At 41.6% G+C, this 15,296-nt stretch overlaps 1 protein-coding gene across 1 annotated transcript in view; it reads left to right on the top strand.

Annotated features, from left to right (window-relative positions):
* Nucleotides 1–15,296, top strand: part of STK32A (serine/threonine kinase 32A) — a 133,159-nt gene that overhangs the window by 26,479 nt on the left and 91,384 nt on the right. Inside the window, exons 3-4 of the mRNA XM_043590425.1 lie at nucleotides 5,567–5,622; nucleotides 6,880–7,031. Of these exons, the coding sequence (XP_043446360.1) occupies nucleotides 5,567–5,622; nucleotides 6,880–7,031 (208 nt within the window). The remainder of the gene's footprint in view (nucleotides 1–5,566; nucleotides 5,623–6,879; nucleotides 7,032–15,296) is intronic.

Genomic DNA, 15,296 nt, shown 5'->3' on the forward strand with positions numbered 1-15,296 from the left:
AAAAAAAAAAAAGGAGGGGTTTCTGCTTTACCTTCTATTCTCCCAAATTCCCAGTGTCAGGCCTGTATAACAAACTCCAAAAAGAGCTTCCCCTTTGCTTTGCTTCAACACTGTTTACCGCACAGAATGTTGAGGCTGGGGAATGGTAAGAGAAGTAGAACAAAGAAAAGAAAAAGCGTCAGGCACTGGACTCTGCAGTGAGCAGAGTTTCCCCTTATGTTTAGGGGAAGATTTGGGGCAAGCTGACTTGACCTACGTGATTCTAAAAGCAGAGACAAAGAAATCTCACCTTGCTCCCCCGACTCTGCCTCTGGATGGGTCGAGTCACAGTAACAGCAACAACACAAGATAACTATAGAAATAGTAGCCGAGAGCCCAGGTCCAGGATCAGAAAGGCATCTACGTAGTGTATGTGACAGCCACTGGGCAGACTCAGGTGGTCGATTCTGCCCATTCCTGCACTCAACCATCGGGTGTGGCTTTGTGACAACAGTCAACCAGCTGTCCCCTCAACTGGTCTTACTTTCTACGTGACTTTAGTAAGTGTGAGTCTGCCAATGAACGGAATGTGATTTTAGTGTTTAAATGTTTTCCATACAAGAGCCCCTGAAGGCAATTCATCAACTTCATTCAGTGCTCACACAAGAGAAACAAAACTGTGTTGGACTTTTTGAAAGACTCCCTTGGTTTTTAAAGTGATACCTTTCTAGAGGATTTTCATGTGTAGTTTTTTTTTAAGTTTATTTATATTTTGAGAAAGAGAAAGAGTGGGAGCAGGGGAGGGGCAGAGAAAGAGGGAGAGAGAGAATCCCAAGCAGGCTCCACACTGTCAGCACAGAGCCCAATGTGGATCTCAAACTCACAAACTCATGAGATCATGACCCAAGCTGAAATGAAGAGTCTGACACTTAACCAACTGAGCCACACAGGTGCTCTGTGTGTAGTTTTGGCTAAACAAGGTTCCATCCTACTTTCTGTCTTGAGAACCTAATCCCAGGATCATTAGTCACTACACTAGTTACAATTGCAAGGTATTTCATCTCTCTGAGCCGAAGCATCTCTAGCTCTGTAGGCTGAAAAGTCGCTGTGAGGCTAAAATGAGACATAAAAATGACATGCATACCAAGCCATACATAAACAGATCCCTCATGCATAGAGAATTTCTGTATCTGGTTGATTTGTGGAGTATGTGCACCTACCCCAGAGAAAAACTCGAGAATGAGCCTTTTTACGATACTTGGTATTTTTAAAACTATTTGAAGTGATATCATAACATGAGGGCCCATTCAACTCTATCGGTTAATGTGACACCCCTCCAGACAACATCAAGGACACTGCACTGTCAAGATGTTTGCTAAGACCAGGGTGAGCATTCATGTGTGAACACACAACTTGGAAGCAGATAAGAAAGGTATTGAAGGTTCCAGCTCTTCTGCCTGTCTGTTCTTCCACAGGCCACATCCCATAGGCCAGGTCTGTGAGTGAAGTGAGAACCAGGCTCTGCCTCTCTCCACACCCAACGGCTGCCTTCAAGGCCCCACAGAGACCCAGGGTCTAACAGTACCCCTAGAGCACCTCTCTGTCTTCTTGGCACGAGATCTCCTTCATGAATCAGGAACAAAGTTGTAAAACGTGATACAAGGACAACACACAACAACATGACAGCAAAGGTTAACTGTGGCAACTGAGGAAACACTGCAGGAATACCACACTACTGACTACAAAAACCCAAAATATGTAGAAATGACACTGACAGTTGCCAGTTTTTTCATGCTGACTCATAATATTCATGTGCTATGACAGCAATGTAAGGTAGCGTTGGTTGGGAGTCTGAATTATGCTCGCCCCTAAGAAGTAGTAGTAGAAATACTAGTCAAAGTGATTAATTCAAATTGATAGTCTAAGTACTTTGTGTATGGGAACTCATTTCATCTTCCTCTAAACCCGATGAGACGCACATTATTTTCATACCCATTTCACAGATGAAGAAACAGAACACAGAAGTAAACCGCCAAGATTATACAACTATGAAACATAGGAGGTAGGATTTGAACGCAGGCAGTCCGTTTCCAGAGACCATATTCTTCATCTCAGGGGCTGGCACACTTTTCTGCAAGGGCCATCTAGTAAATGTTACAGATTTTTATGTGGTTGCATATTCTTTATTGTTTTTTTTTTATCATCCTTTAAAAATATAAAACCAATCTTAGCTCGTAGGCAATACAAAGAGGCTGTAGGCCTATTTTGTCCTGTGGTCATAAATAATCTGCTGGTTGATACTATACACGGTGATCAAAGGTTTAAGCATACAGTGGATGTGGTACTTGATACCCAGTCCCTGTGGCACATCCTATATGCCTGTAATACAAATGGGTTTCTGTTGACAAAATAACCCATAATTTTGACTTCATCTCTTTCTCATTTTGCCTGAATTTATGAGGTCTCACTGCCTTTTCAATCAGCTTCCCTCCTATTGCTGGACATTCAAGAAGGGGCAGTAAGTGAGTTCCAGCATTACCCTGATTCCAAAGCCAGATAAAAACACAACAAAAAAAAAGAGAACTACAGGCCAGTATTGCTGATGAACACCGATGTAATGTGTGTTCAACAAAATATTAGCAAACCAAATCCAACGATGTCTTTAAGAAAATCATTCACCACAATCAAGTAGGATTTAGTACCTGGATACGAAGGGGGTTCAGTATTCACAAATCAATGTGATATATCACATCCGTAAGAGAAAGAATAAAATCCATATGGTCATTTCAACAGATGCAGAAAAAAACATTTGACCAAGAACAACATCCATTCATGAAAACACGCTCAACAAATTAGGTTTACAGGGAACATACCTGAACATAATCAAGGCCTTCTATGAGAAACCCACAGCAAATATCATCCTCAATGGGGAAAAACCGAGAGCTTATCCTCGAAGGTCAGGAACAAAACACAGATGTCCACCCTCACCACTTTTATTCAACGTAGAACTGGAAGTCCTAGCCACAGCAATCAGAAAAGAATGAGAAATAAAAGGCATCCAAAATAAGGAAGTAAAACTTGGACTATTTGCAGATGACATGATGTTATCTATATATAGAAAACCCTAAAGGTTCCACCAAAAAATCTACTGGAAATGATAAATGAATTCAGTAAGATCGCAGGATGCAAAAATCAATGTACAGAAATCCATTGCATTTCTGTACACTAATAATGAAGCAGCAGAAAGAGATATGAAAAGGAAACAACAATCCCACTACAATTGTAACAAAAATAACAAAATAGTAAGAAAAAAATTAACCAAAGAGGTGAAAGAATATGAAAACACTAATTCAAAGGGATACATGCACCCCTATGTTTATTACAGCTTTATTTCCAATCCCTAAATTATGGAAGCAACTCAAGTGCCCATTGATAGATGAATGGATAAAGAAGATGTGGTGTGTGTGTGTGTGTGTGTGTGTGTGTGTGTGTGTGTATTAAAATATTATTCAGCCATGAAAAGGACTGAAATCTTGCCATTTGCAACGATGTGGATGGGGCTAGAGAGCATAATGCTAAGTAAAATAAGTCAGAAAAAGATAAATACCATATGATTTCACTCATATGTGGAATTTAAGAAACAAAACAAATGAACAGAGGGGAAAAAAAAAAGAGAGAGAAACAAACCAAGAAACAGACTCTTAACTATAGAGAACAAACTCATGGTTACCAGAGGGGAGGTTGTGAATGGGTGAAAAAGGTGATGGGGATTAAGATGTGGGGCTCGAACTCACGAACTGTGAGATCATGACCTGAGCCAAAGCTGGATGCTTAAACGGCTGAGCCACCCAGGTGCCCCTAAAGCAACACTACTCTTGCTGCGTTGGAGACATTTCTAACCTGTTTTACTTTGTTTAAATTTTGGATGCTTCTCATTACGACTAAATTTATTTCATAACTCATTAATGGGGCTTGACCCCATTAAAAACCACTTCCTTGGAAGACCCTCATGCTCATGCTGCTTCTATTTACAAGAAGCACTTGTTTTGAGGTTCTTGTGTGCCTTTACAACTTCGTTGGATTTATTTGCTGAGAACCAACCGTGTGCACATCACCTTGTGAGGCTTTGTGGGAAGTGCAAAGAGTTTGGCTTCCAACTACCTCAAGCCAGAAATTTTCTGAGTTGCTAGGAAACCAGGATGGACAAAAGGACCTACCATCTCTGCTCTCATAGAGTTTATAATCTAGTGGATGAAAGAAATTCAAACTACAGGAATTTTGGAAATTAAGCCATTCACTTGACTAGCTTTAAGTAAACAACTTTATTAACACTTTCTGGGTAGAAGGTATGTTTTTCTTGTCTAAGAGGATCAGTCTCATTTCAATAGCTGAGAAAATAGAGTTCAGTCCCTCCCTACAAATGACATTGTTATATTGTGTTTGAATTCAAGGTTATTTGTAATACATGCTGCCTCACATGATTGAATGGGTTGTGCAGTAGAAATAAAGTGATTTGGGAGTTCAGGAGAAGAAATGATTAAGTCACATTCAAACATTTCAACCCTCAGAAAGCTTGGTAAGACCTTAAGAGTTCCCCCTTACCCATATTTTTTTCCTTCGGGAGTAGCTAATGTAATTATTTTTGGAAAAGCAGACAAAATAGTCTTTTTAAAGAGAAGAATGGTAACTTCTAGAGTTTTGCAATCTTCTCTGAATAAACTCTTAAAATCCCTCATTTGGAATTTTACTCCTCTAAATCCTTATTTCAAAAACCATGAAACATTTCCTGAAGATCGACAGGTCAGGGAACCAAAGGTTGTCACTTTTCTGAGAGAACCTGTACTTTGCTGTTCTTATCACTGAGAATTTCATGAGCACTGACCAAGAGACCACACTACATGTAAACAAACATCTGCTTCTGACTTCTAGAAGCTCAAATGGCAACTTCAAAGCACCATTCAGTGAAACCCTGCACACATATTCTTGGGAATCTGTTAAGATATTTGTGCCTTGGGAATCGGCTCATTCTATAAACTCGTAATAGTATCCTTCTTGGCAAAAAAGAAATCATTTAGGTACAACAGAGTGATTGTTATGAGAAAATAGGCAAAGAGATTTTTACAATGCTGAGGAGAGCCACCTTCATAAAGGACCAGATCTCTCTGTAATCGTCAGTGTTCAGCGGTATTCCTCCTGACCTTACCCCCTATGTGAAATCCACTGTTACATGCTCTTAGAGCTCCACCACACCTCTCCTTAATGTTCAGGGGGAGTTTTAATTGTCCATTAATTTATGACTATTTAGGCTGCGAGCATCTCTCTCTCTATGGAGTCCTTACTAGACTACAGGCTCCATAAAGGTAGAGATTCGATTTTTACTTTGCCATTACTATATCCCCCAGTACTGAGCACTGTGATTAATAAATAATACTTGTTTAAGAAATATTTATTGAATGAATGGGCATTTTAAGATCATGTGGAATGCTGGTTGAAACAAGATACTTCAGTTTCGCCAAATCTTTATTATTTATTAGTGATCAAAAAGCAACTAATAATCCCTCACATTGTTCTTCTTTTTGTTTTACAGTCAACTTTGACCACTTTGAAATTTTGCGAGCCATTGGGAAAGGCAGTTTTGGAAAGGTGAGAACCATAATGATTAACCACTGGCAGGGTTATATGCCTCAGGGAACAGAGTCTGAGAATATTCAGATTATCCAGTGACTGGGACCCTGAGGAACGATAATTCAGAGAGGTTGTTATAAAATTGTCACTACAGTTTGAGGTGTGTGATATAATGAACACCAGTTGTTCTTAGAATTATTTCATCGTCATGCCCATTGACTCTCACTAGATTTTAAGACTTTGTCTCCACGATAAGGAGGACAGTAAACTTTTGGACTCAGTGGCCAACTGTATCAGTATCTTCAGTAATAGTTATCTTCTCAATGTAAGAGTTAAATCTTATGTGGAAAAGAAGCTGTCCCGTTTCTGTTTTTTCCTCAGGTATCCAATGTTTTTATTCTCAAAATTAGACCATGAAAGATAGATCTAGTCTAATTAAAAAAAATTTTTTTAATGTTTAATTTTTTTTTTGAGAGAGACCCAGGGTGTGAGCAGGGGACGGACAGAGAGAGGAAGACACAGAATCTGAAACAGGCTCAAGGCTCTAAGCTGTCCATCAGCACAGAGCCCGACACAGGGCTCAAACCCACATGCCATGAGATCATGACCTGAGCTGAAGTCAGATGCTGCAGTGACCCACCCAGGCGCCCCACCAAGCTAATTATTTTTGCAAGAATGTTCTAGATTCAAGTCCTGATCATTAGTTTCTTGGTGGAGACATACTTCGAGAATATTTCTTATTAATATTGAGCTTGCATTTTAAAATCATCTGCTGTCCACTTTACCAGACATACAGAACCTCTAAAAGAATTTTGAAAATATGGATGTCGTGTTCCCTATTTTCCAAGTGCTTTAAGTCCTTTTAGGTTATATCAAGTATGGTTAAAGAGAAATTCTTCACACAGTATTGTTCAGCTTGGTAGTTTAGCCATGCCCATTACAGTCACTCAAAGCAGAGTGCGGATGTCATTTGCTGTTGGCAGATTCCTGGCAAAGAAGCGGCCGTTTTCTCCAAAATGCTGTCTAAACAAAACCCCAAGAGCCAAAAACAGGCAGACTCCTTTGAGAAAACAGAGATTCAAGAATTGACCTGGCATAGGGGAAGAAAATGAATTTTTTTACTCCGAAATCAGAGCTCAGTGGCAACTTGAGCATCAGAGTATTTGCAAGTGATAAGGCCTCCAGGCCATGCCACCCAACAGGTCTTGTTCTGTCTCTTGCAGCCATGATCTGTCAACGCCCTGACCACCTTCTCACTCTGGTTTGCACCATTAGGTCTGCATTGTGCAGAAGAATGATACCAAGAAGATGTACGCAATGAAATACATGAATAAACAAAAGTGTGTGGAACGCAACGAAGTGAGAAATGTCTTCAAGGAGCTCCAGATCATGCAGGGTCTGGAGCATCCTTTCCTGGTTAATTTGTGGTAAGTGTTTGTATGGGATCTTGCAATGGAGATACTCCCACCTTCACCCCAAACATTGTTCTGGAAACCTGTCCTGATTTCTAGGTGTGCATTTGCAAAATCTTTGGTAGGCTCTTCCTTGAGGGCTTTGGTTCTCCTTGACTTATTTGATACTATAATGAAACAAATTGTTGTTTTACTGTCACCAATAAATACTGCTTGGTTTATTTGTCACAGTTCCCCTTGGCCTGGAGGATAGCGTACTTTTCAAAACACTGTAGCTAAATAGGCAGACAAAGAATGAGTTCAGATGTCTTGTCATTCAGTAGATACTCTTCCCTCATTAATTGTGGGGCAGTGACTGTGGCTACTAACTGTCATCAATGGCTGGTGTGAGGTTGATCTTCAGAACTTGGACAAAAACCACTTTTTCTTTACAATGACTGGGAGTAGAAATGGTTTCCTTAGAGCATCCTTCCTGAGCAGAATCAGGACAGGCACTGCCATTCTTGCCAAATAGCTTTTAACAGAGGTAGAGCTAACTTAGATCAGTGGCTAGACTGTGATCCTAAAGCCAGGACATTAATCCAAGGCTCAGAAAATGGCTAGAATCTGGCAGTGTCTCTTACTCCCTGCTCTTTTCTTATGCGTGGAGGTCTGTATGTGGCTCTCTTACTTTTCTCTACATTTTAATGCATCCATTATGTTAAGAAACTGTTCTTAAAGCTAATTCAGTGTGGCAGTTATTTAAATATGCATACCGAGCAGTTTCTACTAGCAAAGGCAAAAAAAAAAAGTCTTTATTCAGAGAATACTAATGGGAGAATAATTGAAATGTCACTGTGTGTTTAAGGACATTTCTCTGGAGGAATAAAACCTGTCTCCCTCCATCTTTAATTGATACAGTTCACTTGATATACAATTTGCTCAAAGACTCTACACCATAGTTGCAAAGAAGATGGTTTTGTGTGAATTGGAAATAGGTCCCTTGAGTTCATGCAGTACTCAGATGTGGTGGAGTCGAATTTTGACCCACGCTCAGTGGATTTAATCAGTAGCTTAGAGTGGCCTATTCACAACGCTGCCACACAGAGGCACATGGACACAGCTCTTTCGTCCCCACCCTTAGCAATTAGCAGATTGCCTGTTTCTCCCCCTCTCTCTTCCCTGAGAATGATGAGGTGCTCTCAATTCACATCCTTGCTTTGTTCAAAGTCACATTTTCCTTCTTCCAAAGTCCAGCCAACTAACTTTCTCCTTTTAAGACCAGGAACTCTTCAGAAGGACATACTTAGCATTTCTCCCTTTCAGGCCTATCTCTCCTCACTGAGTAGGCAAAATGGATTTCAGTTTATTCCCAATTTTTTTATAAGGGGTGTTAGGAGACTTGAAGCTGGGCAAGGTTTACAGATTTTGCTGTTTACTAACATGGTGTCATTCCAGGAGACACTCTGATCTCCACACATGCTGGCTTGGGGATAACATGGGGTATAGCCTTGTCTTCCCTTTTTCCCACACTGAATCTCTGCAGAACATCAGGTAACATTAATAGTGATATAGGAGAGGGATGCCTGGGTGGCTCAGTCGGTTGAATGTTCAACTCTTGATTTCAGCTCAGGTCATGATTTCATGGTTCGTGGGATCAAGCCTCACATTGGTCTCTGGGCTCACAACACAGAGCCTGCTGGGGATTCTCTCTTATTCTCTCTCTCTCTCTGCCCCCTCCCCAGCTCATATGCATGCGCGCTCTCTCTCAAAATAAATAAATAAACTTAAAAAAATAGTGATAGGGGAGAGAAGAAATCACTCCCCACCTTAATTCCACCACTTTCAGAACTGGAAACCTAGAGGGGGCTTCCTTAACATATGGAAGAAAAAGTTTTAATCTTTCAAATCCTGAGATGAAAATATTCAGAAAGAATATTTATTTCTTCTAATAAAGGCTTTCTGCCTTGGTAAGTACAGCATAGCCAACGTAAGTGACTCTTTCTCCAACTATTAAACACCTTGCAATGCTTCTGGAGGTGTGACCTGGGAGTAATCTTTCTCATTTTTAAGTCAATTATGAGACAGGGTTAATGTGTGTAATAGGGTTGTTTTTATGGACAAAAGGAGACAAAGGGCTATTCACAGCACAAGAGTAGACCCATCACAAATGGGAGTCCCCCCACCCCATCCTTGCTCCCTTAAGGTGTAGTACTCGCGACATGCCCACCACTGCCAGGCCACTGTGGTCATCCAACATGCAAATTTCAAAGGTGCCCAGCCTCAAAACATCACAGGAAGCTGTGTGTGGTCAGGGAGGGACAAGTCTCATTCTCTGTAAGAGCTTATGTGTGTTTCGTTTTCCACCTTTCTGCTGCAAATCAAAGGGAAAAAAAATATCCAAAGATTCCCCATTATGTGCAATTTAATCAAGAGTTTGTGTCCTAGGTTTAACTAGACTTATCTTTACATCCCCAAAGCTTCAGGAGCAAATTGGCTAAAGCACAGTATGATTAATAATGTAACAGCAATACTTTTTCATTCCTACGTACCCCTCGTGTACTCGATCTTACTGATATGCTATGTAGGCCACTCAATATTGCTTTCAGAAATCTGCTAGTGGATACTCAAAGTGCCTGCAACCTCTGGGATGTGTTCAGAAAATTCTGGTTTTCAGGCTGAGGAAAAATACAAGCTGTTTCTTTTAAGCAGGCTTTACACTAATGTTAAGAAGTTGGCTATATGTGTGTGTGTGCGTGCGTGAGTATGTTTGTGTGTGTGTATATAGAGGTATAAATACATACATATGTGATAGGTGAAAACTTTGCACATTGTAGTCAACTAGAAGAAAGCAAAATCACGTAGAAAAATGAAAATTCCCCAGTATTGCTATCACCTTGAAACAACCACGTCTAACATGTTCTTGCCAATAAAATGTCTATATTTGTTTTTTTGCTTTTGATCTTGCATTAGCCCCGTTCATTCCCTCATTCATGGGTGTATTTATCAAGCAGCACAAACAAGTTATAATTAGAGTTTGCCAGATGAAATACAGGATGCACACTTAGATTTGAAGTTCAGATAAATAACCAGTCATCTTTAGTCTATGTCCCAAATATTGCATGGTGCCTGTTTTATCTGAAAATTACTCATGTTCTGAATTTCTACTTTAAATGGGCATCTTGAATTTTTATTCACCAAATTCGGCAACCCTAATGGTAACACAGACCCATAGTGTGAGGGTGCAGTGGTGAGTACTCGTGGACAGAGCCCCTGATCGACCCCACATTCCCAGTAACTGTGAAAGGCTGATATTAATCACATGGCACATAAATATGTCAATGTGAGAAGTGCATGAAGGACTAAGTAGAAGAGGGGTGTGTGTGTGTGTGTGTGTGTGTGTGTGTGTGTGTCCTGGGCTGGGGCAGCAGAGTTAAGGGTGAAAACACATTTTGAACTAAAATTCAACCTTCCCAGCCCCACGGACCTGACCCTGCTCAGGAACACAATCATCAGATGTAGGCCATGTTATAAAGGAAAAGGCAGCCTGGAGGGGCTGGCATCCAGGAAAAGCAAAGAAAATCTTCCTGCGAGTCCCTCCCTGAGGGCCGCTAACAAAGCCCCGGCAACCCAGAGCCTTCGAACAAATGGGCCCCAGTGCTGCCCGGCAGAGCCCTGTCCCCCAGGTGGCTTTTGTTAATTGAGATTAAGCCTGCAGCTGCACACAGTCCCTCGGGGCTCCAATCTCCCCTCAGCCTTGTCTCTTGTTCTTTGGGAACAGAAGGGACCCACGTGTGGGTTCAGGAAATTAGAAGACAAGATAGTCTGTTTTGAGCAGAAAGGACCACCTGTATCGGGAGTGTGAAAAGGGTCCTGTGAGTAGCTGGACACAGCCAGATGAACAGACACCCTGGAACCAACCTCCATTATTTATGACTGTGCACCAGTGTTTCTTCACAGAATCGTAAACTAGGAGAATTCAGGGTAGCCTACAGAGCCACAGAACCAAGAGGAGCTTCCAGGTCAATGGCATTCTCCTACTCAGAGTTTTACCTATATTGTCTGATTTATTCATCCTAACAGGTTAGGCTCATAGCAATTATTAGTCCCATCTTACACCAGAGAAACTGAGGCTCAGAGAGGGTGAGTCATTTTCCCAGAGTCACACAGCCAGAAACTAGCAGAGCCAGGACTCAAACCCAGGAATTCGGCTTTGAAAACCCAGCCCTTTCTGCTACACTATACCATGCCCTGTGGGCATCTTGTAGGACTCTCTTACAAAATATGAAGGAAATGGAATTTATTTTGTTGAGTGTCTTTCATATCCCACAAGAATACAAACTCCATGAGGCAGGTAGGTTTGTGTATTTTGCTCACTGCTTCATTCCCCATCCCCTATGATAATGCCTCACACAGAGTAAGTGTTCCACAAATATCTGTGGAGTGAATAAATGAGTGAATGAATGAATGAATGAATGAAGTTTAGTGGTGGAACCAGGCTTCTCATTCTTGCTCCTATCCCGTGATGCCACTGCCAGTTCCTGCACACTTACAAATATGTAATCAGGGCCATCTCAAGTTCTGCACAGGTCCTGAAGTCAGAGGGACGTGGGTTTGAATCCTCACTTTGCCACTTGGTAACTCTGTGAACTGACCCATTTAGAGTATGTATTTTGCTCAGTTCCTCACTCATAATTGGGAACAACAGCAATTGCCATGGCAGAAGGTACTGCTATGAAGATGTCTATAAAGCACTTCACACATACTGGGTGCTTCATAAATGTGGACTCAGGGGCTCCTGGGTGGCTCATTTGGTTAAGTGTCCTACTCTTGATTTGGGCTCATGTCATGATCTCACAGTTTAAGCCCCACGTCTGGCTCTACACTGACAGGGCAGAGCCTGCTTGGGATTCTCTCTCTCCCTCTCTTCCTCTCTCTGCCCCTCCCCTGCTCATACTTGGGTGTGCATGCTCTCTCTCAAAAATAAATAAACAAACTTAAAAACAATGAGGACTTCAAACAAAAACTCTGTGAGGTCCCACCCCAAATGCAATGTTCCCTCAAGCCCTATAGCCAGAGAAGATTCTGTGTTTGTTTGTTTGTTTGTTTGTTTGTTTGTTTTTGAGAAAGAGTGCAAGCTGGGAGGGGCAGAGAGAGAGAGAGAGAGAGAGAGAGAGAGAGAGAGAATCCCAAGCAGGCTCCACACTATCAGCACGGGGCCCAATGTGGGGCCCAAACTCATAAACTGTGAGATCATGACCTGAACTGAGATCAACAGTCAGATCAGACAGACGCTCAACTGACTGAGCCACCCAGGTGCCCCAGAGAAGATATTTAAGTAGACATGTGTACCTGAGTGTGAGCTAGCCTAGGCATTAGAAAGTCTTTGGATTTGTTCTAAACTTTTTAAATTTTTAAAATTAAAATTTAAAAATTAAATTTTAAAATTTAAGTAATTTTTAAAAATATAAAATACAGGGTGCCTGGGTGGCTCAGTTGCTTGAGCGTCGACTTTGGCTCAGGTCATTATCTTGTGGTTCGAGAATTCAAGCCCCATGTTGGGCTCTGCACTGACAGCTCACAACCTGGAACCTGCTTTGGATTCTGCCTCCCTCTCTGCCCCCTCCCCTGCTCACGTGGTTTCTCTCTCAAGAATAAATAAACATAGGTGTGCCTGGGTGGCTCAGTCAGTTAAGCATCCGACTTCAGCTCAGGTCACGATCTCGCGGTCTGCGAGTTCGAGCCCCACGTCGGGCTCTGGGCTGATGGCTCAGAGCCTGGAGCCTGCTTCCGATTCTGTGTCTCGCTCTCTCTCTGCCCCTCCCCCATTCATGCTGTGTCTCTCTCTGTCTCAAAAATAAATAAAAACATTAAAAAAATTTTTTTAAAGAATAAATAAACATTAAAAATTTTTAAAGTAAAAAATATATACAATACATATTTTATATAAAATATGGGAACACAGACATTCTAAATAAAATAATAAATACCCATATTTCATTATGCAGAAATAACTGCTGTATTAGGTTCCTAATGCTGCTGGAGCAAATTACCATAAACTTAGTGACTAAAACAACATGAATTGGAGTAAATGGACTTAAAGCTATTTTCACAATATAATTAAGACATTATTTTCTTTTGCCCTGCATTGCTTGCACTGAAAGCTCACAAACAACAAAACTAATCAGAACAATGATTACCTATGGGTTGCAGAGATTAACAAGAAGGTCACATGTGGGAAACTTGGGGAGTGGTTAAAATATTCTGTTCTCGTTATTGTGGTGCTGCTTAGATCAGGGTGTAGATTTGTAAATATTCATTAAATTCTATACTTAATATCTGTGCATTTCACTGTAAATGAATTTTAGCTATTTCAGAAGAAAATGAAAAAGCTTAAAAACCACAAACTCAGTATCTTACAATTCGGGAGGAGGTCAGAAATGCAAAATCAGTCTCATTAGGCTAGCATGAAGCTGTCTGCAGAGATATATTCCTTCTGGAGGTCTAGAAAAGAGTGTTTTCTTCCCTTTTCCTGCTTTTTGAGGCTGCCTGAATTCATTGGTTCCAGGCGCCTTCCTCCACCTTCAAAGCCAGCCACGTAACATCTTCCGCACTCTCTCTAACGGCAACTCTCTGCCTGTCAGGTCCATCTTGAAAGGACTCCTCTGATCACATTGGGTCTACCTGGTGACAATAGTTCCCTCTTGACCAAATTCTATCCAGGCTCTTCTGCACCATCTTCTTGACTAGGCCTCGACCTTGGTCTATAAAGACGTGAACAAAACACTAACACCATTTCTAACAGCTCAGGACTGTATCCCTAGGATGGCATTAGCTCCCCTTAAAGTGTCTGCCTGAGAAAATGCAAAGCTGACACAAGAATTTAGTTTGCTCCATCCAGCACCAGAAGATGGCTCCCCTGTCTCCCAGCCTCCGTGGGAGGGGAGGAGCCTAACTTTGATAAGTGCAGGTTAACAAACCCAGATGGGTTTCACATGGACCAACCCTGTTCCTGGCTCTTTGTAACTGTTACTGCACTGACTACCAGGTCCTGGCTTACCCCTTCTCCATGCCCTCATCCTCCCTTCCAAACACAGTCACTTCTGTACACATCAGAGTTGAGTTCAGTCCACACTATTGGATTCCAATTGCAATAGTCTATCATTGGCTAAAATCAACTCTTCTTACCTTAGTGTCCAGCTTTGTTATCTTAGGAAGGGATGTGATTAAATTAAGGATCTTGAGAAAGGAGAGGTTACCCTGTATTATCCGGTGCTGTCACAGGACAAAGGTGTCCTTGGGTATGGCCCGGACAAGCGTGGCTAATTGGAGAACAAGGGACAGCAGTCCCTGAAGAGGAGCTTAGCAGAGAACAGTGTTAATTGTGTGGCCTGTACACAGTAATGGTTGCAGACATGGTCGTTGAATGACTGAGTGGTGGACCAAAAGGCAGGAAACTGAGTCTTTATAATGCAGACATTCACTTACTCATTTACTCATCAATATTGCAGAGGATTCGTTTATTGCAGACAACACAAGAAGCTATTAGAAAATTTCAAGTAAAAAGAAATTTTACTTGAGGGAGGACATGGAGTAGTCTACAGCCTCAGACATAAAGCTGAAGAAGCAGAGGTCTCCAGAAAATGAGGGACAAAGGCAGTTCTGGGAAGCTAGGCAGCAGTAACCAACAGACAGGCTCTCAAGGCTGTCTCAGCTGAGATGAATCAGCTCCAACCAATTTTCTAACCTTGTGTCCCCCACTCAAGGTTCAAAGTCCTGGGAGAGAGTCCAACTGGCCCTGCTCAGAAAACATGCCTGATCCTTGGCTAAAAGAAAGAGTAAAATAAATAATGACTCCTACATTGTTGGCCTGAGCCACTGGATGAATGATTGTGTCATCCACTAAGATGGGGAGATCTGAGGAGAATCAGATTCATTGTGAAAATCAAGAAACCTCTTTTAGCTGTGTTAATTTTGAGTTGCCTTTTAGTCATCCAAGTAGAGCTGCGGGAACAGGCAGCAAGTCCAAAGCTCAGAAGAGACATCCAGGGTCCAAGGAAAAGTCCAACAAAACACAAATATGGGGAAAATCGGCTTATAGATGCTAGTTAAGCCAAGACTTGAAGGGAGCATATGTGGAGAGAAATTAAATAGCTAAAAGAAAAGGGCCAAGGAGTAAAGACCCAGAGCATCCTTATAGTTCTGATGGAGAAAGAAGACTCAGGCAACCGGACAGAGAAGGAACAGCCTGGAAGCTAGGGCAAGTGCGGCATCCTAGAATCTAGAGACTGTTTCACAAAG

Source organism: Prionailurus bengalensis, chromosome A1 (assembly GCF_016509475.1).
Source record: "Prionailurus bengalensis isolate Pbe53 chromosome A1, Fcat_Pben_1.1_paternal_pri, whole genome shotgun sequence".
Classification (NCBI taxonomy): Eukaryota; Metazoa; Chordata; class Mammalia; order Carnivora; family Felidae; genus Prionailurus; species Prionailurus bengalensis.